Source organism: Nesoenas mayeri (genome assembly GCF_963082525.1).
Source record: "Nesoenas mayeri genome assembly, chromosome: 1".
In the NCBI taxonomy this organism is placed as follows: domain Eukaryota; kingdom Metazoa; phylum Chordata; class Aves; order Columbiformes; family Columbidae; genus Nesoenas; species Nesoenas mayeri.
This window is the reverse complement of record NC_137541.1, coordinates 112,627,819-112,654,544: the sequence shown is the minus strand read 5'-3', so window position 1 is coordinate 112,654,544 and position 26,726 is coordinate 112,627,819. Positions and strand designations below refer to the sequence as shown.

General features: G+C 36.0%; 1 protein-coding gene across 5 annotated transcripts in view; it reads left to right on the top strand.

Annotated features, from left to right (window-relative positions):
* Positions 1 to 26,726, top strand: part of DMD (dystrophin) — a gene marked incomplete at both ends in the record, with an annotated part of 1,256,016 nt that overhangs the window by 924,071 nt on the left and 305,219 nt on the right. For all 5 annotated transcript variants that reach the window (XM_080362523.1, XM_080362521.1, XM_080362520.1 and 2 more), the window contains one exon: positions 22,709 to 22,826. In XM_080362523.1, coding sequence (XP_080218649.1) covers positions 22,709 to 22,826 — 118 coding nt within the window. The remainder of the gene's footprint in view (positions 1 to 22,708; positions 22,827 to 26,726) is intronic.

Sequence of the window (26,726 nt, the reverse complement as noted above, 5' to 3'; positions counted from 1 at the left end):
AGCACTGTGCTGTCTGTCTGCTAGTATTCTGGTTACGGAAAGAAAAAAAAAGTTAAATGGGAAGAGATTTATTGAAATAATTCAGAAATAATTGCTATCCAGCATAAAGGTTAAGTGTTAGAACTAGTTTTTAGTTCTTATTTTATAGTTTGCACTGAAGTAAAGTAAGCTCAGATAGGAATAACTACACGTTTTCTCAGAGCAATTTATTTCTATTAAAATTGATAAGAACTATGTAAAAAAAATACTTTCAGGTAAAGTCAGGCATCCACATCAAAGTGGAAAGCTACTTTTCATAAGATATTCAGTGAGAAATGTAAGATTGAATGGACACAGTCACAATTCTATCCCCTCTAATGCCAGCCTTCCAGGAAAGTACTGTTACAACAAGTAGTTTCTGAAATATTCCAGTATACCTCTTAATATTTGTTAATATTCAGTTCTCTCTCTCTCAATTAAATTATTTCATCTATCTTAAATGTCTTTTAAAAATGCAGGAATTTGTGTATGTCTGTTCATCTGTGTTTTGATGAGGAAATCTAGGATATGTGCAGGGAGTGATCCAGGTTAAAATCTACAACTTTTGCAATACCAAAATTCTTAATGTTTAAATTTCATTTTCTTAGTTTGGTATGGTTTAATGCAAGACATTCTCTCACTTAAAAATAATGACAAAAAAAATTCTCCCCAAAATATATATATTTTTTTTTTAAATTAAGCTTTCCATTATATAAATACAGATAAATTTACATTCCTATTTCAATTTACAATTCAGAGAAAACTCAGTACTTTGGAATTGTTTGTGAAAACATAGAAGTTGTTTTTGTTTGTTTTGTTATTTTAACAAGGGAATGGAGGAGGCAAGTCCAAAAGAGAAATAAATATAGTATATATCAAGACTCTGTGTGTACAGCATTTTACAAGAAAATGAGAAAAAACAACAACAAAAAAGGTCTTCCTAGATATTTTCATCTGCTTTTATATATCATATGTTGCTGAGCATAACATGTACAAAAAGAAAATCAAATGTATTCATTCAGAACATACTTGAAATTTTGCTGGTTTACACACTTATTTTCTCTAAAAAAGTAGGATAATAACATCCAACAAAATGTACATTTAATTTTATCACCCAAATGTAGAGGTTTTTATTACCCTTGTCATACTTTCTGCAGTATTCTTATTTACCTTTGATACTGGTCAGTTTTGGTCCCCCATATACTATGAAGATTTGCTACATGAGTTCTTAGGGAAGAAACTTGTGAACTGTGCAGGGCATGGATCCTGTTTTCGTATATTTTTACAAATTATTTAGACACTGCTGATTCTATTGAAGAAAAAAGAAACAACAACCCATAAACAAACAAAAAAACCCCACTCTTTACTTGTTTTGATCATATTTCATCTTCAACACAAGTTCTTGGCATATATCACTGAGCAATGACAAAATAATTTGTAATTCTTATTCTTAGACACAAAATTGGGGCAGATCGTAGCAAAAGTGATTGTATGTTTCTTGCTACTGAAATGTTAGACATGTTATCTCAGATTTCCAAACCATTTAACCATTTGGCCATCAAAAAACAGACTATAATCTGTTTTGGCATTAATCTACTTGCAATAGCTACTTTGGAGCACAGTTTCAAAATTACAGCAAAGATGCACAATGCATTATAATTATGTCCCTTTCAGAAATAAGAACTGCAGAAAGATTTCTTGAACTTTAGTCTCATGTCTTTGCATCTCTGGGAACTAAAAATATCCTTTTAAAAATTTGTTTATAAGGCATGTTTCCCATAGTATTGTATGGGTTTCACAAGATTTTTTTAAGTGGCGATAAAATGCAAAATCAGATGTGTGCATAATAGAAGGGGAACGCTCAGTGTAAAGTCAATCAAGAATGAAATGCTATTATGTGCAAACACCTCCTGGGCTTGTGCAGAGGTAATGGAGCATAGGAAATAGATAAAGTGACAGCCAAGAGAGGAAGAAGATATGTGACTTTCCTTACAATTTTGTTTAATAAAGCACACAACATACCTTGTGGATATAATGTGCTGTTTTGTATCCATCCAAATCATCTTAGTTTTTATTCCATGCATTCTGTAGACTGTAATTTGGTGATATCGCTTCTTTGCACAGTTAAAAGAGCGATGAACAGAACTAACAAGTCAGTTAATAAGAGGATGTGCACATCTTTCCCACTGCAGAGCTATTTATTTGAGTGGGTCAGGAAGAAAGTAGAATTTTGCTTCTAAGCAATGTCACTGAGAATGCAGTGTTGAATATTTAGGGAGAATGCTTATGAGGTGGCTGATTTTAAAGCAATCTGTGTAAGAGCCAGTTGAAAAGACTTACCTATTTTTTATCCTTTCTAGTTTGAAACATGCTTTATGAAATCTGTAATTCCTGAAGTTTGTCTTGTGCATTATCATTAGATTCAGTTCTTTTGGTCTGTGTTGTAATCTTCCAAGCTGCACCACCCAAGCAAGGAGCAGATTTATATTGTGCTGCCTGAGAAGGGCTGCAGCTGCAACATGATTCAAGGAGTCAGGACGTGGACTCTGTTTCCCCCTTGCTCCAGTTGGGAGCAATCTGTTCAGGCACGAAGAAGTTATGCCCTTTTACTCCCTAGGGGGAGATGCAGTTGGATTCTCAGATGAACCGTTCTTGTTGCTTCAACCTTGTCAAAATTTCAGACTTTCTTATTTCAATGGAAAATTGTGATGACTAAATAATTGGAATATCTTGCAGACATGGGCAGCATTTTAATACATATCATGTTTACTATTTTTTGTATTCCTTGATTTACATAAAAAGTCAATTGTTTGAAGACTCTTCTTAACAGCAGCTAGAAAAGATATTATGTACTAGTAACATAAATAATATATTATGCCAACATAGTAACAAATCAAACCGTTCTCCTGTTTCTAACTGAAAGAGAATCTATTTATAATGCTACAGATTTCCTTAGAATTGAGGAAAAAGAAATGAAACATCCTGCATAGGATTTGGCATTAATTTGGATGGGGACAACATTGCTTTTAACAAATATTTTTGGTGTCACATAGCTCTGCATTTGCCAGAGCTCTCTCAGTGTTTGAGGTTGCAGAATTTGTATTTATAGGCCTACAACAAATAAAAGCATAGCTACGTTTATAAATGGGACTAAAACTGGGTCTCACCACACTTGAGAGCATAGGAGGTGCCTTACTGGGACAAACCAGCATTCTATCTAGCCCAGCAAAGTGTCTCTGGTGGTTACATTAGGACAGATTTGGTGGGGAGAATGTACCAGCCTGGCTGCCTTCTGCAGACTGCTCCCCTCATACTGCTCTCACCACTTGCATCCATAGCTGTTGGATTGGGGATATCAACCCTGCTTGTTCCTTGTAGAATCTATTTTTCAGCCCATTGCCCATGAAGTTATCTAATCCCCCTCTGAAACTGCTAATTTTCTTGACCCTCCCAACCTCCTGTGGCAGCAAGCTTGCTACCTGCTATGAAAAGAAATAATTTTTTATCTGTTCAAAACCAACTTCTACAATAAGAATGCACCATATTCCTGCCTGCTCTTTTCTGTCTTTCAACCCAATATACATTCAGGAGAGAACCTTTCTTTTTATGCAATGTTGCCAAGTTTCTTAAAACTTTTTTCTGAGTTATAAAATTTATAAATGATAATAATTTGTGATAAATTATTATAATTTATATAAAAAATATATGTATGTATCCTACCTGAACTAAATCACACTTCTCTGCATGCCCGTTGACTTCTTTAAAGAAGCCCACAACTCCCTTTAAGAAAATGCTGTGGCAACTCTTTCCAAGCGAATCACACACATTGTTAATTTTATTCCTCAGAGAAGTTTTACCAACTTTTACCATATGGGAAAGGCAGACACATAGACCAGCAGCTGCCAGAATCTGAGTGTTGGAGGCACAATGCTAGAGCAGAGTGATTGAAGCCTCACATTACGGTCACATCTCCTGCAATCCACGGCCTCTCTGATCTCCCTGTTCGTAGAAAGTTCATATTACTCCTACTTGCAGACTCACCATATTCTTCAGACATGGAATATAAATGCTGGGTTAATTATTGAGATTATGTAATCTAATTTTGGTTTTAATTACTTTTTAATACACAATAGTATCTGAACACCCACATGACCTTTCTTTTCTGTATACTTTGCATCCATATATTACAGTGCTCACCTGTCCTTCTGCCACCGAACATCTGAGAAATCTGGTACATCAGTTAAAGTAGAACAAGCTTCTTGTATCTGAGCTGAGACATTGAGGCTAGCAGTTTTCAGTAGAACTAAAGATACAGAAATGGAAGTGCTGCCTTGCTGTTTTGCACTGTCATTCCATAAAAAAAAATCAGATTATGAGAACTAGCATGACAAAGAGAGGCCAATTTCAATAACAACAAGCTAACTCAGGAGAAGAAATAATTTAGTAAGTGGTGGTGTTCTTATAGTCAGTCAGTGTGCAGGTACTGTTTCTTGTTCTCCGTTGTTATCAAGTAATCAAAATAAAAACTGAAAATATATTAGCTATAGGAAATGCATTTGGTTGTGTTTTTATGCAAACCAACACTTAAAGTTCTGTGAAAAATTATATTATAAATTAGCCTAAGGTTCTGTCTTATTCTCCATGCCACTTTTTATAGAGTTTTGGTGGGTTTTTTTGTTGTTGTTGTTTTGGTTTGTTTTGTTTTTCCCACAAAAGACTGATAGGTGTAATAAATAGGGCTTGAAGGAGGTTTGGAAGGCTGTGCAGTCCAGATTTTTACCTCAGGCAGGATCAAGTAAAATTAAATAATTTCTATCTAACCTGCTCTTTAAGTCAAGATTTTTTTTTTTGTAGGTCTGCAGATATTTTCTACTGCTTTACAATCCTTGCAGTTATAAAAGAGTTTATCTCCAACCTTAATATCCACTGGTGCAATTTAAGCTAATTATGTCACCACAACGGAAACTGAGAACTGTTTACTCTCTCCCAGCAATAACCTCATATATTTGAAGGCTGATACTTACTTCAGCTCAGTCTTCTCTAGACTAAGTAAATCTGCCTTTTAAAATTTCTTTCCTTGTTTCTAGACTTCTGTCCAGTCTGTCCAGTGATTTGCAACCCATTCCTATGTTCATCTGTTTTATTCAGCTAGTTATTTTAGTGCTTTACATTTATTGAATTGAATTGAATTCTCTTTTTTTTTGAGACTACTTTGAATGATGTTCCTCTCAAGTGCTTGCTGCTCATTCAATTTTGCATCGTTATGAGTGTAATTAATCTACCTTCTATTTCATCAAACAGCAATTAATGAAAATTAATACTAGAAAAAGTACAAATCTGTAGGTAGCTTCACTTGATATTGCATCCCCACATAGTACATTCAAGTTATGTTTTTTCCATCAGTTCAAATTCCGTTTAAATCAAAATTTCCTAACTTGCTTGTGGAAATGTCTCATGGGCAGTATCAGAAGCCTTGCAAAGTGCACCAGACACAACTTTTATCTGTTGTCCACTATTGGTAAATCTTACAGCTCCAGAAGAAAGGAAATTCAGTTGACTGGTTATTATTTACTCTTGGTACATGGTTGGCTAGTACTTATTATTTTTTTTTCCTGGCTCACAGATTTTTTAATCATATGTTCTAGAACTGAGCTCAGAATAATTCACCTGGTAGAATAATTTCCTGGATAGTTTTCTATGCCGTTTTCTAAAGTGAATTTTATTCATCCATTTCAGGTTCTTAAATATAACTACTAATGTCTATGAGATTGCAAGTTCCCAATTATTATAGCTGAAATTCATGAATTGTCACATCACAATTCATATTGAACTAGATAAGAATGATGTCATACCAATAATAAAACTAACATTGTTTATTTATTTTCTTTTACACACAGACCTTCTCTATTGAAACTGTTAGCATAAGGAGTAGAGCTAGAACAAACTTTTTTTCAGATTATTACTTCAAAAGTTTCAGTGACTGTTTTATCTCTTTGCAAAAAAAGTTGTGACAATATAAGATTACAAACTTCAGAGCATCTGCAAAAATAATCTCAGTCTTGTCTTGTATAATGTTGCACATGAGAAATGAGCAATAGGTTTGAAACTGCTGTTGCCAATAGAGAGGATAAAAACATTGGATAAAAATACAAAAAGCTACTTAGGCCCTCTGTGATGGGTTCTATTCCTTATCCAAATATTGTCTACTGTTTCATATTACCTGCATATATATGTGTGTGAGCATGTGTGTATACATATACATATATACATTTCAGATACATATTACATAATTATGGGGTTTGGGGGTTATTGTTTGTTTGTTTGTTTGTGTTTTTTTGGTGGCTTCTGTTTGTTTGTTTTGTTTTTTTGTAGAAGATGTAGAGAAGAAAAACAACAACAACAACAACAACAACAAAAACACAAAAAACCCCCAAAAAACAAAAAAACAAGTCCTAAGAAGTAGCCTGTCTAAGCACTGATTTAGAGGTTAAAATAGGGAACAAATATTTGAAAATGTCCTTCCAACAAGAATAGTAGGTAATATGTGCAAGATTAAATTGTGAACAGTTAGTACAGGTATCCTCAGGCTGCTCTGTGAAGTTGATCCACAATTGCTGTGCCTTTAAATACATATATATGGAATATGCAACAACAAAGCCTTCAGTCTGACCTCTTTCTCTCTCACTCACACACATACATACACAGATGCTAGTATACTGTAATATTGTGGAGCTGCCTTGATTACAGATAGGCTCATTGCAGCTGTTTTAAATGAGATAAAGCTGGGGAGCAGATGCAGGAACAGGTAAGTGGTTTTGCATTCAGTCAGTTGAGACTCATCAGGTCTCATTAACTCAGGCTGTTCCTGAAAGGTGCCGTACTGCTGAGCTGGCCCCAGAAATTACACCAGTGTTCACACAGTACTCTGTGTGCATTAGTTAAGCCTATCTGACCTGAGCTAGCTTTTTACTGAATTACCTGCAGTGCTTTTGCCCTGAGGTTGTATTTAATTCAGAACTGAGGCTAAATCATCCATAGGTAATTGAGGATTGACTGCCTTTCTGGAGTGCCCAGCTCAAATATCAGTAAGCTCCTCTCTTGCATATCACCCCTTTTCCTATACCTTCACCCCCTCTCTCTCATGCCCTAATTCTGCTGCTCATTCCCATTTCTCTTTCCCCAACCTTCATGCACTTGTGCTTGTGCTCAACCTGAAACATTCACCTTTGTCAAACAGGTGAGCTGGTGGAAGGGGTACAGTTGCAGTGAGGCACTTGTGTAGGAAGGAAGCAGTGTGGGTGCAGCTGGTCAGGAACTACTGTTCTCTCTTCCAGGGAATGTGTGTCCAGCTTGCAGTGCTGCAGCAGTCTGGGCACGTTACAATAAGCTGGGCACCTTATGATTACTCATGGCCCCAAGTCTGACAGTGTTCAGGAAGTGATTGGACAACGCCCTCAGAGTCATGGTGTAAATTTTGGGCTTGTCATATGCAGGACAGGAGCTGGGCTTAATGATGCTTGTGGGTCCCTTCCAACTGAGGACATTCTATGATTCTAAGCTCTAGGGTCAATGCTGTTGTGGCAGTTGCTGATTTTTTTGTTGTTGTTCAGTATGAGTAACGAGTGTGATCATGCTTTGTGACTGTTTAGGGTTTCGTTAATTGTTAATCTGTGGGTAGAGTTTCAATTTGGAGGTGATTCAATAAGCATGCCCTCAGCCAGAAATTCTGTGCCATTGTGTGCATGTATAGAAATCTCTCCTAATGTATCTCTTATGTGACTTTAGCTGTCTATGGTAGGGAGCAATCCTGGTATGATCTGATTTCCATATGCAATGTCTCTTATGCTGTGGAGGACAGTTTGAAACATTTTCCTTTGATCTACGGTGACATTAGAAAACAACAAACCATCAAGCCTCAAGAGAACTACCTTGGTATACATGATGAATCAGTTATAATTACTTGTTATGTCTTAATGCTTGCACATCTGCAGCAATGAGTACTTCAAGTTTGAAAGGAAGCAAAAATTTTACAAACAGATTAAGGTCTTTGCAGTTCTGCAGGAATACATTAGAGTTTTTGGTTTCGTATTGCAGAAACATAGGGTTCATGTTCAAAGAAGTTAAAACATTCCTATTTACACACTAATCTACACCTGGAGTACAGACTCAGAAAAAAATGAAATCAGTATCATGCGGTCAAAATGAAAAATGTGTAATGTTAGGTTCCTGTACACCAAAACGTGCCATCCTCTATTCCTCATGTACCCATCTTCATTAAAGCAGTGAAGCCATTTTGCGTTTCATTTGCCACTTTGCTCCTGTTGCTTTTTGTTAGAGCTGCTTCCCTGTTACTTTCTCCTCTGAATTTTCTGGCACAATGCAGAGGGTGAGAGAAAAAGGAGGGTTATGGGAATCAGCTGGCACAGTGTCACTGCTACACCAACATGAAATGAACAGTCAGTGGCACTTCCATAGCCTGTACAACCCTTTCAGAGAAAGCAGATGATACAGAGTATTAGGACATGCTGAGGCATAGCTCATAAACTTGTCAGTGCTTCAGACTTTTGCTTTCTTTTAAATCAGAATATATTATGCTGTCATGGATAAATAAACTGATGTTGCTTTTAGCTGGTTCATCAGGACTAAAAGAGAAAGGCATCTGTTCTGTCTTATGTGTAATATTTCTTTTTTATTTTTTTAGCGCAGTTTATTCCTGGTTTTATGATCTTCAGCCCATGTTTCTAGAGAGTTCTTCAGATCCCTTGGACAATAGCTACAATTTACACCTTTGCATTTTCTAATGTTTGGAGTGAAGGTGTTTAGAAGACTCCTGGAGGGATAAAGTAGAAGCAAGAGAAATAGTAGCTTACTAAACTTAGTTTCCTTTTGTTGATAATTGATAGCTGAAGAAGCATATCTGCCTATGTGTACTTGATAATTTTCAAGAGAAAAAAAGGAATAAGGTCATGAAGTTGAATAAGAAAAAAATGCCGAGATACGTACATTTTTTTCGGCAGCATAGACTGTAAAATACCTCTCAGTTTTTCAGGCTGGTATTTGCAAAAAAAAACCAAACACATTGACCTCAGTCTGGAGTCCTTCCAGGATTTAGCTCTTGAAGAACTGCTTGTCACAATCTAGCAATACTCTCATTTCCATAGGGAGATACAAATCATTAATTTTTTAAAATGTAACACATTTGGAAGCTCTTGTTTCCACCTCCCAATCTGGCCTTTCAGTTAAGCTGAGTTTGTTATGCTAACAGAGTGGGGGGGAAGCGGGAGACAGGGTGCAGATGCATCTTAACAGTCCCCTAGTTAATTTGGGTTCTCCATCCCTGGAGAACTGACTGCATCAATCCTTAGCTTATCCTCTATATGGTATGACATTTTCTTGCACCTTACTAGGTTAGTGCATATGAAGTAAAAATATCACAGATCAGATAAGGCCAAATTTTCAGATATATTTAACTTGATAATGGTTATTCCAGAATTATATACATATGCTTCACGTCAAATTGTGTGTCAATGAAGAGTAAGATGTAGAAATATCTTATTGTCATGGAAATTGTTAGTGATCAATTAAAAAGCTGAAAATCAAGTTTGATTAACTGATAAGGATGAACAATTTTTTACTTGTGAGTTCTTAGCAGCCAGTGACATAAGCCCTCTTGTTGAAAAATAACACTATAAAAATGGATGATAGACACTTACCGGATCTTCAGCTATTTTTCAGCCATGACTGACACTGTTATGGAACTGCATGTAGTCGATTTCTGAATATGGTCAGAATTTTTAATGTAAACCAATGTATAATATAGGTTGTTTTTTTTTAGCTAAGGCCCATCTTTTGTAGTACAGAGGAGAACAAGTATATGAAAACAGTCTAGCTAAAAACTAGACACAAGCTTATTTCTTTCTGGAGCTATGGAAGTACTTTGTCTATAAAATGTTCGTGTTTGACAAAACATAACACGAACTCGGTGTAAACAAAAATATATTAGAAGAGACAGTTTTACACCCAATTCATTCCTTTGTCCCAGGAAAAAGTTGAGTGGCTAAAAACAAGTTCTGGTTCTCTAAAGCAAGGGTATTGCAGCAGCAAAACAATATTTTGCAATATGCAGAAAATCTTGCCTGTAGAAAAATGTCAGTATTTCAGAACTACTGTAAAAGATAATATAGAGAAGGATCTTTTCATTTTGACTTGTAATAGTGAAGTTTATTTTTTTGTTTTCTTTTTTTTTTTTTTTTCATTTTACCAGGAACATTGATTATATTCTTAAGCGGGTTGTAGTAGTGTCTTAAGAAATCCTTCTCCCCTGTTTTGACCACCTTGCGATTCTCAAGCTCATTGCACCTCAGGCCTCAGTTACTCTTCATTTACAGAACAGAAATTAATTTTGAACTTCATTGTCCTTGGGTTCCATCTTTCTTATTGTAAAGACCCACTGCAAAATCAGTATATATATCTATATATACTCATATATAGCCATTTGTGTGTATACAGAAATGCACATATAAACCAAATTATTAGTTCTTGCTTCTGTTATACTAGTGTCATTCGATTTTACTACTGATTCTTTTCTATTTATATATATATTTCTGAAACTGTCATTCATAGAATAAAACTATATTTTCTGAAAAAGAAAAAATGCTAATTTTTCTGAAGTAGAATTGTGTGGCTCCTCTTCAAGCTACTAATCAAAGTCTGCACCTTTTCCCTCCAGCAGTGGTTACAGATGAAATACGTTAACTGTTTGTAGTAAGATTTCCCCATGTCTGAACAAGAAATAGCTCCAGTTTTATGCTTAACTTCATGCTTAAACACTGCTCTTGGTCAAAAATTGATTAAATATATTTAAATTACATTATATCTGTGTGAAGGAAGGGGAACCAAGTAGGACTGATACTGATTTGAGGAAACAGGTGTTGAAAGTTCATCTCAGATAAGCTGGCATTATAAATGAGTTGAAATTCAACTCAAAATGTCTTTTTAATTTCTCATAGTTTCATAGATTTCAATGTCAGAAAGGACTGATATGATCATATACTATTTATGAAACTATAATTTACATATTTACATATAAAACTATATTTTACATAGGGATTCCTCTTCCTGCTCTTCAAAATTCTGTCGATATATTTTAAAAAAAAATCATGTGATCTTGATTTACATAATTTTATTAAGAATCTCATATTCTTTAGTGATCTGCTCTGATTTTTAAATGGATTTGCTACTAAGAATTTACAGCTTTTAAGCTTGAACTTTGTTGTCTTCAATTTCCAGCCAATATACCTTTTCAACACTATTGTTTCCATAATTAATAATTACTGTATTATCAGAAAACTGTCTTCAGTGGCCCTCAGCATAAGCAAATTTACCCTCTGCAGTAAGTTGTATTGATCAAAGGGTGGCACCATAAAATGACAGAAAAGTCCAAAATGAGGCATAATTGAATAATGTAGGTGACTCTCTCCCGGCCTCGATGCCCCTGCCCAGCTCTGCTGGTTCTCAGCTCTACAATAGTACCATTCACTGTGCTCTCTCAGTTTGGCTTTGGCCTGTGAGCAGAAGCTCTTCCAACCTGCTCTGCAGAAATTTAAAATCCAGAACCCATTTTCAGAGTAAACTCTCCTTCACCTGCCTCCTGTGAATATGTGTTTTAATCTGCCAGGTGTTCTTCATCAACCTATCAAAAGGGTAACCACTGGAAATGTAGGAGGGAAACCTGCTGCCTTTTTCTTTTCCTTTGTAAATTTTCTAGTGAATAAGGCATCCCTCCAGACACTGAGTCACCTGCTTTCAGTGTCTTTCTCATCTCCCACTTTTCAGAAATGTCCCTTACACCAGGCTGTTATGGTCAGTGTTAGCCTGTGCCTCTTCCGTTGCATTGGCACCATTGCTTAGAAAAGAGGAGTCCCAGGACAGGAAAGGCAAAGCAAGGACACATATCATTTGCAACTAGACAAGGAGCACTTTTGTATTTTTGCTAGTCCCACCGTGCTTAGGCATCTTTTGACAGCCTATGTGTGGGTGAGTTCTCTCCTGAGGCATTTACTCTCCACACACTTTTCACACTATGAAATATAATAACTGTGAGACCTAACTCAGCTGCAGCTCCTACTTTAGCTACATGTAGTGATGCGCAAGGGTGTAGCACTTACATCTGTTTCTCAACCTACTCCATAGCTTCTTGCATCATGAGGGGCAAATTATAGTTTTTCAGCATTAAATATGGTATTTTCAAAACACTAGTGTCTCTGTGCTGCTACTGAGACAAGATGTTATTAATAATTTACTAACTCTTGCTGGCAATTGAGAACTTGAGATTTCCCTTTTGAAATTGGTTCTAAAGCTAAGTCTTGCTCAGTCTAGACTGTTAATAACCTATTTTTACAGTACACCACTGTTCTGTCTTCATAATCTCCACGGCATTTTAAATGAAATATTTTTCCTGGACTTGAAATATGCACATTATATATATATATATTTCCTTCCTTCCTTCCTTCCTTCCTTCCTTCCTTCCTTCCTTCCTTCCTTCCTTCCTTCCTTCCTTCCTTCCTTCCTTCCTTCCTTCCTTCCTTCCTTCCCTTTTGTGTTATTGTTGGCCTTAATTAAATACATAGTTACAGAAATACGGAGGAATAAAAACTAGAAGTAAAACAAACAAGTGCAACAAAAATGAAGACAAAAATGAAAGGCAGAAGTATACCTCTAGGAGCAAAACCTCTCTGAATATACCAGAAAGGTTTAGGTACCAGAAGTAGGCTTGTTACTCTGTATGGTTGTCATCTTCCAGAATGACAATGAGATATGAATAGTCCAAGTTACTAGATTTGGACTAAAGTTATTCCAGAGTTATTCCAACATTTCTTACCAGATGTGGCAAATAAGAAACACCCTTCCCCACCCCCTACACAAAGGCAGAGCTGAATAATATTAAGTTCACTGTAAGAAATAATTGATGTAACAGCTTTTATTTTCTTTTTTGAAACCAAACCTGAACAAACTAGATGAAATCTGCTTTCTTCATTTTACTTTATTCTTGAGAAAAATATCTAGTGTCTTAAGGTACCACAGAAAAACTTTTCTGGCAAGTGATGCTGTGCCAATCCATTTTATTCTTCTTAATTGTTATTCACTTGCTATTACTGGAGAAAACTTCCAGTAAAAGTAATCAAAGATTTCCAGAGGCTCTAGCAGAAACTGAGGAAATCATTCTGTGTTTTTTTCAGAGCATAAAATTGATTTAGACTAATCTTTTCCCTATAAAATTGGATAACTTGGGGACACTCTCTAGTCAAGCTGTTAGCTTTCCTTCTCCATGAAAATGTTAGCTATTTTCTTAAATTAAAAAAAAAATAGGCAAAAATACCTGCTTTTTTTTTCTTTGTATACTCATAATATAATATAATGTATACTCAATACTGTTTTATGCAAGGTAAATATATCTTCTACTTAAAAATGTGACAAGGTAATGAACCTATAACTTTGCTTTTGAAGTGCATTGACAAATACATTTTTCACTGAATCAGTCTCATATAAAAGGAGTTCACTACCATGATCATAAATAAAAACAGTAAAGAAAAATCTAAAGCTGCAGCTTTGAGAAACATAACAGCTGTCCTTAGTTTCCTTGGTAATATGCATTTGTAAGTGCAGTGGAAAAGTCCCTCATCTGAAAACCATTAGTTATATAGGAGAAATAAAACAGTAAATTTTGCAAATTCACATTCCACAATGGTAAAGTTTTGCTGTGAGACTTTGGTTCTGCTGACTAACATAGATACCGTGAAGCTCTGTAGCTCCTAACACTGGTTCCCAAACATTACATTATTTAGTGTGGTTTCCGGAAAGGACATAAGATACCCTGCAGTAGTTTTGGCAGATTGTTTAGATGCTAGTTCTTTATTATAAAAAAAAAAAAAAAAAAAAAAAAAAAGTAATATTGAACTATTGAACAGCCACATAGTGTGTGGGCAATAGGCTGTCATTTCATATATAATTCACATATACTTAGATTTACTCTTAGACCTGTAATCCTCTTTCAGTCTTGAGTTCTTTTAAGTGATTTATCACTGTCTTTTGGTTGAATGGATGCCATTATAGCCAAATACCCAAATATTTAGATTTTTTTTTTCCCACTTGTTACAGATGTATCTTTAACTTTATTCTTTGTTTTCTGGAAATAGCTATAATAGTGCTAATTCCTTTTATCTGAGAATGATTCATTCACAAACCATGTTAAGCTGTAATCTTTCCTAGTCTCTTCTCTCCATCCTGTCCACTGAACGAACTCCGGTGCAGCCCATACAAAACATCTCAGTTAGAACAAGCGAGCTGCTGGTGGTTTGACCCTTTTCCTGGATATGCACCATATGTGCAAAATAGCATAGACAGCATGTTTCTTTCATAACATCTATCTCTTCAGTGCTTGTTTTCCCATAGATGATATCTGAGATAGTTGCCAGTGTTCATCAATTTTGAACATATTACTACACATTATTGTAAAAATTATGCAATCTGTCAAAAAAATCTTAGCACATAGTATCTACACTTCCCAAACTACTTAGCATTCCTAAAGACTATGGATTTTTGTTTAGCATTTATCCAGGAAAAGTTGGAAATGCAATTGCTTCTGCTACAGTCCTGCCTCACTCCATGTATTGTAGTATAAGGTTTCATAGTAGCTGTTGAGAACAAGTAAAATTCATTTTTAAGATGCTCTTTTTTAGTATAGCATTCTTACAACTCCTTGCGATCTTGCAGGTTCCTTGCACCATGTGGACAACTTGCATACTTTCTGTATCTCAAACACATCTTTTCTGCAAATCCAGCATAAAGGAGAGGTACTGAGTTACTCAGAAAAACATGACATTGTAAATGCCACTAAACAAGGAAAAACTTTGCAAGGATTTTGGAAGTCTTTACCCCTATTTATATTATTTTTCTCCTGAAAAGGAATGAGTTTGAGAAGTCAAAGTTTTGCAAGGGAAAGGCTTCTATTGTCTTGTTGAGCTCCTTTGGTCACTTTTCTTCTACTTAGGTTGGTATAAACTGATCTCCTTGTAAGAGTGTGAAGTGTCTACAGCATTATTAGTTCATAACATATCCAAATTCAGTCTTATTTAACTTCGCATCTAGGTAACTGCCTCTGACATGCATTAATTGGAGATGCCTCTGTAAGAGATGTAGTGCATCTTTACATTGTAGCCTATTTTCCTAATCTGAAAATCTCTTCAGCTGCAGGCTGAACTTTTTCTAAGACTAGGGCACATTCTGCCTTGCTGGACCTGCTTCAAATCATATTATCTTTGTCTTGCAACCTAGGTGTATGTCACGTTTTCCTAGTGTTGATACTCAGCTTGGTGGTCTATGAGGATGGTAAAACACATCTCAATGGGCCTTGACTGACTTTTAGCCTCTTGGGAAGTCTCTTTCTTGTACCCTTTGACTCTGATCCATGCTACATGTACTTTTTCTTGCTAACCACACCATTTGTGGATGAGTAGAAGGGTATCTGTCTCCTGCAGTTCTGGAGAAGAATAGTTGATTTCCCTGTGAACTCAGATTTTTGAGCTTTTTTACTCTTCTACAGTTCAGTCAACTTTCTTTAGAGATGTTACAATATCTGTGCCCAAAGTCTGTTTCTATACACAAATGGGGACCGGTGTAGGAAGAGAGAGGGTGAGAGTTATCCCAGCTCCAGCCATCAACATCACTTTTATATTCTTGGTCAAAACATGGAGATTCAATTTAGGTACTCCCCATTTGGGTTGGTTTGGTTATTGTATATCAACAGCATGTTGCACTTTCCACTGGCATGACTTTGTAGTATGGATCAGAATTCATAAGTTGAAAAGTAACAGTCCTCAGACATTTGCAATGCCACCTGCATAATTTGTTGAGCGACTGTAATAGATAGCATACAAAAAGTTCTATAATGCTTTTTCATGCATCTAGTGAGACACCTGATAATCTGCCATTGGTGGCTTTCCCACAGCAACACTGATGGCGTTTGTACATTCACTAAGAGTGGGGAGAGCTCCTTAGGCAGTTCTTGAGTGAGCCCTAGATGGGCATAAAAATATATGCTTTCAAAAACTTAAGCTGCATAAATAATGCAGGCAAAATCCAATCATAGTGTCCAGTCTGTTAATGTTTTGATTTCACTGGCAGGTACTAATCAGCTAGCAACACTGCTAAATAGTAACTCCAGATCTTCTTATTTTCCTAAAATTGTATGTGCCTTAGGGAAAACACAAAACAACTAATAGCCAAAACAAAAGTTGTTTCCAAAAGAAAACTCTACTGCCTTATATTACTTTCACTATTTCATAAGTTTATGTTTAAATTTAGAGAGTATGTAAATGATAATTTTCTCTCATATTCCCTTCCTGCTTAGTGACAAGAAAACAAATTCAAATTGTGCTTGGGAGGAATAACTTAACTAAGCCAATTTTATTATGCAGATGAATTGTAGGTGTTGCATATCTGCATTTTCTGAAATTGTTAGCAAGCTTTTTTCCAAAGCTTTCTCTCTTTCTAGGTGTATATATGCATATTATATTTAGACAATCAACTAGCCTTAAGAAACTCAGTTGTTTTAAGTGAAAGTTGTCATGGCCATACATTTTGCTGAGGAAGTAACTGCTTCATTTTTGTTTAAATTTAAGGTTTAGAGTCTGAAGTTTTTCAAAAGATGAGCAAATAGTTTCCTCAACAACAGTTTAATGGAATTATGTTTTTTTAAAGAATATCTTGTTGAGTTTGGAGTAGTGGATAAGTTCACAAGAACAAAAATATATCTTCCTTTTTTCTTACATTCCCATATTAATCACTCAGTTCTGCTTTTTTGGTTCACTGGTTTGTTTCATTAAACAAGGTTGGGGATCAGCCAAAACAAACCATGCCAAACAGTTGGGAAGTCTTAGTCTTCAGCCATGGGTTGTTTATGACAAAATGGTGCTTCCAGTTTGCTCTTAATATGAGAGGTCTTATCTAAACATATTTTTCAATAAACACAATTTCTTTGATCACTCACTGTTATGGTTTTTACCTAGATAGCGAGGTATATTTGACTTGTAGAACATAAGTACACAGAAAAAATGTGAAGGCATGCTAGTCTATACGACTACAGAGGACTTACTTTGGGCATTAATCTTTCATTTTTATGGCATTTTAATTTCTTTGCTTTCAGAGACATTTTTCAACTTAAGAATGTAAAATGGTTACAAATTAGACCCAGAGCCTTTTTAAAGAAGCATACAGACTGAGGCACAATCATATATAATGTTGCAGAACAGCAACCTTAAACCTCGTCTATATGTTTGTAGTTCAGCAATGGGAGATGAAAAGTCCTGGCTTTTGTGTGAGAAAAGTTTCTTCTGATATTAAAGAGCAAACACCCATAATCAACACTAGGAAGTGATTAGTTTAATGTTTAAGACTTCTTATCATACTGGAATTCAGATATTCCAGTTTAATAATGCTTGTCATAAAATCAGGAAAAAAAATAGAAAAGAAGAAAAAAAAAAAAAAAGAAAAGGAAAAAGAAAGAGAAAAAAGGAAAAGGAAAAAAGGAAAAGAAAAATAAAGGTTGGATAGATTTTAAAGATCCAATGTTTTATTTACACTACTACATATATGGCTAGAGTGACAAGTATGCAAGCTGAAGCATGCTGTATATTATAAAGCTAGAGACTATTTTAATTCTCAGTCTCAAGGCTTGCAGTTGCACCAAGAATTTGTCACACTTCACCTGTTTCTGCTCTTCAGTTTATGTTTTAATAATTTTTATACAGATTATTTCAGTTGCTGACTTAAATATTTTGTTCCATACTTCTGCCCCATTTTGTGTAAAGAAATCATAAAAGTTAGGAACCTGAAAATTGGATTTTTCTTTTGAGCAGCTGCTGTCCACAAATGTGGAAAGATTGTTAAAAGTGAATAGCATCACTTTCTAACAAACTGTAGGCAAGTTTGATGACTGTATCTCATCTTTCCATTACTGCGCTGTCACCAAGCATTATTATGTTGGCACTCGTAGATATATGGAACATAAAGAAAAGCTCTTTGGGCTTTAAAGCTGTATTTGTACAACCATGGATGTCAACAATCCTTCTTCATTGTTGAGCTGCTCACGTTGAATTACATTTATTACTAAACACAAATTTCTTGATTAAATTTGATCCATAATGTTTTGCAGAATAAAGCATTGTAATTTAAGAGAGCACTAGGAACATGATAGTAAAGGGAAATTATATGTATAAGAACACAAATATTTATTTAAAGCAAAAAATCCTTTTAGTGTAGCTGACTTCTTAAGTCTTTGTACCTGTGCTTTTGGTGACCTGATGGGGACTATCTAGATTTCTGTTTAATGGATTTTGAAAATCCTTTTGTAATAACTTTTATTTCTGCATTACCCATTTTTACTTAGCAGATCTATTTCAGTGTGCTGACATTCTGAACCAGAGGCATCTGGTCTGTTGCATCTGCAGTGCCCCCACTAGGATGCCATTGTTAATGATTTTTTCTTCCCACATCTGTTGTAACAACATCTTCTAATAGTTTCCACTTAGTTTTCTGTTCAAGATCCAGTTTTACAACTTTATATATCTGGCTGAATTTGTAAAAGTTTTAAAAATTATCTCCATATAGAAACTGTTTCTGATTTTGGTTTTGAGTTTGTTTGTTTGTTTGTTTTATATCATTTCAGGTAATACTTTGAAACTATTTTTTTTTTTTTTTTTCCAAAAATCATACTTGGCTGTCTTTTAGTTTGTATTCATCAAAGCACTTATCTTCCTAGCATAATTATTTATATTTTGGTTATCCACAAAATCAATTTATATGATTAGTTTATCCAGTCACAGAATATTTTCTGAATTTGAGAATACTTTAAGTGGAGCTCAAGTGTTGCTGTTTACTTTCGTGCTACAGGATCACACGAAGGCTCGAGAATTGTGTATTTTAGTATTAATAGCTACTTTTATCTAAATTTCCATCAGGATTTGCATATGCATGTGCAATGCAGGTCCTATGTAGAACATACATTTACTATGTCTTTAACATTCTACCAATTGGTAAAATTGTACCAATTGTCAAGGTTTAAGGCAAGGCAACAATAAACCATGGCAGACGCTCCCTGTTGCCCCCTCACCTTCCCTCTACCTCTTCCTTTAGATCGGAAGAATTATAAGGAAGATAAGAAGGAAAGAAAAGAGACTTAGACTTCAAGTTGGAAGGATTTAAAGGGTTTTAGTAATGTTACTAATAAATAGAGAATATATACAAAATATACAAAACCAATCTTGAATGCTCGATATGGAGTTGGCGTCACTCCAGCAGCGGTGGAGCTGGGTGGGTGGAGCTGGCAGCTCCAGCAGCTACAGAACTGGCACCCAGAAGTCACAGGTGGGACTTCACAGCAAACTGGAAAATGGATTCAGGGATGCAGGGCCTGAGGCCTATAGGTCACAGGCACCCAGAGAGGGTCCCCTCTAGGTGCCGACCACAGTCGAAGAGAACTTGACCCTCGTGATCACCCTCTTATATAGGGGGTATGACGATTATGGAATGGAATACTCAGTTGGTCAGTTTTAGTCATCTGTTCTGTCCACCCCTCCTCAAACACACCCCTCTCAGTTACGGTATGTGTGGAATTCTGGGCTGTCATAGCAATAAATCTAAACATGAGGCTTCTTCAGCATTCTGTTGATCTTCACCTTGGTGATATCAGCACCAAGCACAGTGTCTGAGAAAAACATGCAGGCAAAAAATTCAGAAGAGTACAGTTACTTAGAAGGCACTTAGCTGAAAGGAAAATTCACTGAAAGAGAAACTGGTCTTGTTTTTAACAAAACCAGGACACCAATAAACATTGTAACAATTTTACATGTTAATTGATACAATTTTACTGAATAAAATAGGGCATTGTTGGGATAAGTTTCTCAGACACTTTGTATTGAATCAAAGAAAGAATATATATTTGAGAAACATTTGGTTTTTTTCCTTATTCTGAATGGTTACCTTTGTAAGACTCAGAAAAAAAAGTCTGTTCTATAATTATATATTATTTTATTCAGGCAGGTCCAAGCATCTTCAGATCTGTATAATGGTTTCAAGATGTCCTTCCTGACCTTTCAAAAAATACACATTAGTACATCTAGTAGGAAGTAATTTTATTCACATGAAATGACAGAGGCAAGGATGTCCTCAGAGTCCATATAGGAACAAGATTGTAGTGTCTCCAAGAAAACAGCAGAGCTAGCAAGTCTCACTTTAAAGAGACATTGCTAGTTTTCCTGAGTGTCCAGTTCAGGAATTGCAGATGGGTCTTGTGGGTAAATCATTCTGTACAGCACTCAGGCAAACGTCAGCTCCATTCTCTCCTTTTGGTACTGAGCTAATCCTTACTGAGCAGTCCTTACCTATTGCTTTGTTTCTTACCAGACTTCATATAGCAGAAGTCTTCTGTGGCTCAAGCACAGCATTTCATGGCTGGCTGGAGACTCAGGCTGGATCAGATAAATCATTCTTCTATTCACTATATCAAATATAAAAAATATATTTAGGAAACTTTAGGGAACACTTTAGAGTCACAGTTGGCATAAGACCTTAGACTCCCTTAATTTGCTTTTCCTCCTCTAAACAGAATCTGAGTAGGGGAAGGAGAGAGAAAGGGAGATATTATAATATTTTGGAGGCCACATAATTATCTGAGCATGTTGTGTAGGTTTTAATGTCCCTTCTGCACAGTCCATTTTCACAATATCTGTATGCAGATATTGTTAGGCTGCAATGGGACAGCTTTTTCTAGTGTAAAATTCATGTCACTTATTAACTTGTCTTCCTAGAAAATAGAGTTTTGAAGGCAGATAGATATCTTGATGTAGTAACTGCATCAGTAGACTTTATTTCTTTTTCTTGAGTGCTTTCACTTAGGAGAGACTTCTAATGAGAAATTTGTTCTTTTCTTAATTATGCAAGCTGCTGCTCTAACTGTGTGTCTCAATCCAATCAGCATACAAGCGCAAAAGTACCATCCAAACTTTTTGGGTATGAGTTTAGTATACTGATTATAATAGATTTTCAAAGAACTTTTGATATAGAAGTTAAAGGCAAGAATTTCACAGGATGTAGCTAGCTGTATATCTTGAAAATTACCTCTTCTTTGAAGACTTTGTAACTGAACAAAACCAGAACTCTGTGGAGCTTTTAGCTTACTTTTGATGAGACATGCCTTAGTTACTGGAGGTGATATTCTTGTGCACTTTTGTTAATCTCATGGAACATAAAATGATATTGGACCTTTACCTGTCACCTTCAACTTGGTGAAGTTATGTAACTCTAATGTCAAGTTGGAAGGCCAAATTTAAGATCAGACTCTGCAGGTCTTTTCTACTCAGTGCAGTCAGTGAATAACCACTTGTTAAAGTATGGATATCTAGAATAAAAGCATTTTATAGGAAAGGGAAAAAAACCCAAAACTTTTAAGACAATAAAATATTCAAGACTCATTCAATAACCAGGTGAGTATGCTGACAAATTATCTAACCACTGTTCACATAAGAAGCCTGAAAAATAAAAATCCTCCACTGACCCTTGTTGTCAGCTTGATGGCTGATATACTTTACCTACCAGCTATCTGACAACATACTATTCTGGTGACTCTAAATTGTGGGCAGGAAAGAGTCATTTGTTCAAAATTTGGTAATAAATTTTGCTACTTCCAACTCTTAAGGCTGGAAAATCTAGTAAGCATCTTTTCTGGAAGCTACACGATACAGACTTGAAGTTGCTAGATTTTGTCAATGTCTTTTAAATACATGCTTGGATGCCTCTTATCTAGGAAACCATTGAACTGATTCCTTGTTTGTTCTCCCTTAATCCTGTAAAATAATTCAAACTAATATATGCATAAATCTTATATACCTTAGTTTCCTTGAGTTCTCATTTTCATTACTTCTAAAGCTAGTTTAGTTTTTATTACTTTCTGAAGACCATGATTCATTATTCTGAAGCCCATCTTTCTCCCTGTGAAAAAGTCTAGATCTACTTCTTACTTTCTATTCACATTGCCAGGGCTTTATGCATCTGCTTGACTAACATATAAATTATTTTGAGTGTTAATTACTTTTCTGCTAGGTAGTGTGTCAGAACAGAAAAAGCAATGTTAACAGACATATATTGGCTTTAAACCAATAGATAGTAATTAAACAGTCTTAAAATATTAAGAAATAAACATTATTAATTAGACTTCATGATTTACTAGGAAAATCCTGCTTAATCTGTAAGAATCAAATCCCTATGTATTATTTACAGTGTATTTTTCAAATACACTGTAAAATCTAACATAATGTAGAAGACTAGTATCCTTCTATAGCTTTCTAGAGGAAAATAGCTCACCCTGCATAATTTGATGGGTTAAAAAATTAAGACTTATGTTTGTTTTCTATTTAGTTCTATAGATTATTTTAAAATAATTATTACAAGTTAGACCTGATATTTTTGTGTTAAGAATAGCAACATTTGGAAGTTCTAGACTAAATTCTTTGTATTGTTTGAAACAGCAAACAATCTTTCTGCTTTAAATCAAACTGGCACAAAAAACCCCCATGGTCTTCTCAACAGCTCTACATGCTCTTTCTTTTGTTTTATTTTTGTATTTGTGTGCAACTAGGCAATACTACAGGATCTGGAGCAAAGACGTCCCCAACTGGATGAACTAGTAACTGCAGCACAAAATCTAAAAAACAAGACGAGCAATCAAGAGGCCAGAACAATAATTACTGACCGCAGTAAGTGGTGATTCTGCTATCATATGATGTTTCAGCAAATATGAAAAAATTTGTAATAATTGATAAGCCTAGCATTTTTCATGCACTTTACATTTTTGCCATGAGAGTTCCATCAGGCGACAGTTCTCACACATATTTTCCAAATTGCATATAGGATAAATGTAAGTGAAAGTCAGTGAATGTATATTTCAAATTTTTCCTTAATTTCATATTGCTTGTCTCCAAGCTCATTGTAGCAAATATAGAGTGCGTTCACTACAGATAATTAATACGTTTATTCATAATCAAGGAGGAAAAATAAAGAATTCACAGAATATAGCCATAGGCTATGAGAAGCTTTCAATTCCATCCCCCGTAGTAAAGCCACAGCCTCTTCTTTCATCTCCCTTCAGCTGACACAGAAGTCTGATGATGCTCTGTATTAGTCTGGATTTGTTCTTCAAATCCAGTTTCCCTATCCAGCATTAACCAACCAGCTGTGTCAAAGGTGGAAAAATTAGTAGTTTTAGAAGAAGTCTATCCAAGACACAGTCCTGTTGCCCTTGGATTTTTGCATGTCTTTATGCCCTTTGCTATAGGATGAAACACAGTCTCAAGGTCATGCTATAAAAGCAGCCCTCTGTGGTGGACTGTTATATATCTTCAGTTACTGAGTACTCAGGACTGAAAACTACAAAAAAATTATTTCTTACTGTCCTAGAAGTCCCCTGTGGAGCTTAAAGAAGACCCAGACCAAATGTTTTCTGTGTGGTTGCAGCCAGTTCACTTTAGGTGGATACACGCTTTTGTACATCTTGGTCTGGAGACCAGGAATACCTCCCTGAAACCGATGACTGTAAAGTTGTATACAAGGGCTGAATTTCTCTATCCCCATATTTAAAAAAAATAAAATATATATACACACATGCACATTATCTCTTTATTTGATCAGGTAAATGCTTTCCATAATATGTCAAAATCATATTGCATGTTTGGACTGCATTGTTTTTAGTACCACATACATAAGCTAGACTATGTCCTTTGTGAAATAACATTGCTTAACTGCTATTCTCTTCCTGGCTTTGAAACATATTACTGAGAGAGACAGGATATGTATTTGTTTTATTTGAAGTCTGAGAAGAAATGTGTAGCACTTACATATTGTATAAATACCTGTTCCTGTTTGACATGCAGATTAATTTTGGAATCACATACTCAGTTGAGTTCAGATTAAGTGTATATATATAACTTAGCTTTACAGCACTTCAAAGCCAACATATGTAGTACTCCCATCAGTATTTTCTAGTATGTTTTAATTTTCAATTCTGAGACAAGTGCAGACTATATGAAATGCAAGTATAATTTTTGCATGCCCTCATGTGAATTGTATGCATGGCTAAGTCTTGTTCTGTTGGAAAACTGCACTTCACTTTAAATGAAATTGCCTTCTAAGACAAATTAAATGCTTCTTGCTCATGCCAAAAAAAACCAAACAAACAAACAAAAAAACTACAAACAAAGAAAAAAAAAAAAACAACCAAAAAAACCTAAAAAAAAAGGAAAGAAGGCTATCAGACTGTGAATCGTCAATGAGTATGTGGTAACCCAGCTATATTAAAGCTTGCATCTTTGGCTAGTAGTGTGGTGAATATATTTTACATGATGGTTTCTAAGTTTTATCTGTAAGCATTTCCAAAATGATTAGTTGATTTTGAACTTAGATTATACAAGATTAATTTTTGCTGTGATTTAGCAGTCAATTTTCTATGTTGGAAATGTCAATATTGTTGACTGTAGAAGTGCAACTTATGCAGTAGATATAGGTCATGTCCATTTATGTTCTTTCAAGTACATTTTGCTGTAGTATAGCATCTTCTAACATCATCCTATTTTTGCTAATGAAGCAATTTTAAAGTAAACAAAATATTTATTGGCAGAAATATACAGGGTCTGCGTTTCTGCAGTGGAGGGAGATAAAGTATAATCAGGGACATTTTTGATCCAGACTTCTGAGACAGCAAACTGGATTCATGTTTTTTTCATGCTTAGTTTATATTTGTATAATTGTAGGTTGTACTAAACACTATTCAAGGGGTATTTATTACTTTCAGATTTTAAGGAGATCAAGATCTTTCTTTCTTGGGAAAAAAAAATGCAAGGACTTTATGATGTGACACATAATGTTTTTCTGAATATATGCCAAATGTGGCATATCGTCACCTGAAGTACTTCTTTAAAAGAACACCAGTAATTTTTATATTTTTAATTGTATGATTTTTTAATTATTTTTTTGTTTTTACCCTGTATGTTGTGTGAAGAAGATGGAGATTGCTCTGTTTATTTTGAATTAGGCCTACTACATACCTGTATAGACAGGATCCCCTTGTTCTTGCTGCAGCTATCACAGGGATAGTTCATTTCTTCCACCCCTTCGCAGTGCTATGCTGTCCTGAACACAAGAGGGAGGACTCTCCTGGAGTGCTCTCTAACTGTGTGGCCCTGACACAGCTCCTCGGAATCCCATTGTGCTGTGCAGTGCTCTCACCCACTGCAGTTGTTTTGCCTTGCAGCCCAGCACATACTGACCCTGCTGCACCCAGGGTGTTGTCCCCAAGTCCATCCCTGGGAATCTTGCTCACAGTCAGAGCTGAACCTTGGACTGGAGAACTTGCTAAGGCCTGTGTGTTCCCCACAGCCCTAGAGAGTGTCCCCTCCGTTACACTTTGACCAGAGCCTTGTTGCAAGTACCCCCCGGACTACCTCATTGCAGACTGTTCCCTGTTTGCTGTGGTTTTTTTTTTCCCTTCCCCATGAATACAGATTGGTTTCCATGGTTATGTCTTAGAAGTTGTGAGTACTAATTCAAATCTGCTCAGTTTCTTGACTTGAGCATCAGCACTGAGCCATTCATGCTCTTCTGCACCAGTTGTGTCCCACTCTCACATGCAGCCATCTGTGATGTCACACCATCAGGTGCCACATGCATTGGCTCCCATCATGAAGGGATGGGAGTGCAGGGCTGCAGTGTGATGATCTGTCATGTAGGAGCTGATTGACTCAGCTGTATCTAGTGCAGCACCTCTTCCTGGGCTGAAGCCCAGGATCTCACACTTAAAGAAGTAAACAGCTGAGAAGATGGGCTAATTTAAAGGGATGTGGAATTATAGAATCATTTCAGTTGGAAGAGACCATCAGGATCATCGAGTCCAACCATAACCTAACTCTAGCTCTAAACCATGTCCTTAAGAACCTCGTCTAAATGCCTTTTAAACCGCTCCAGGGATGGTGACTCCACCGCTCCCCTGGGCAGCCTCTTCCAATGCCTGACAACCCTTTCCATGAAAATTTTTTCCTTATACCCAATTTAAACCTCCCCTGGTGCAACTTGAGGCCATTTCCGCTTGTCCTATGACTTGCTACTTGGGTCAAGAGGCCAACACTCTCCATGCTACAACCTCCTTTCAGGTGGTTGTAGACAATGGAAAGGTCTCCCCTCAGCTTCCTTTTCTCCAGGCTAAACAGCCCCAGTTCCCTCAGTTGCTCCTCATCAGACTTGTGCTCCAGACCCTTCACCAGCTTCATCACCCTTCTCTGAACTCTCTCTAGCATTTCAGTGTCCTTCATATGACAAGGGGCCCAAAACTGAACACAGGATTCAAGATGTGGCCTCACCAGTGTCCAGTACAGTGCCAAAATGACCTACTGGCCACACTATTGTTAAGGTGCTAGTAAAAAACCTGACAAAGGGATCTGGCCAGTGTCATTGAACAGATATATTGTACGTACTAAATGAGACTCGTAGCTACTGTACAAGATAGCTGCATTCTCAACCACAGGTTGGGTCAGCCTGCCATCAACTGGAATTAAATCTCCAAAGGTTCTGTCTTTTGTGCTAACAGTGGTGACTCTTAAGCCATTCTG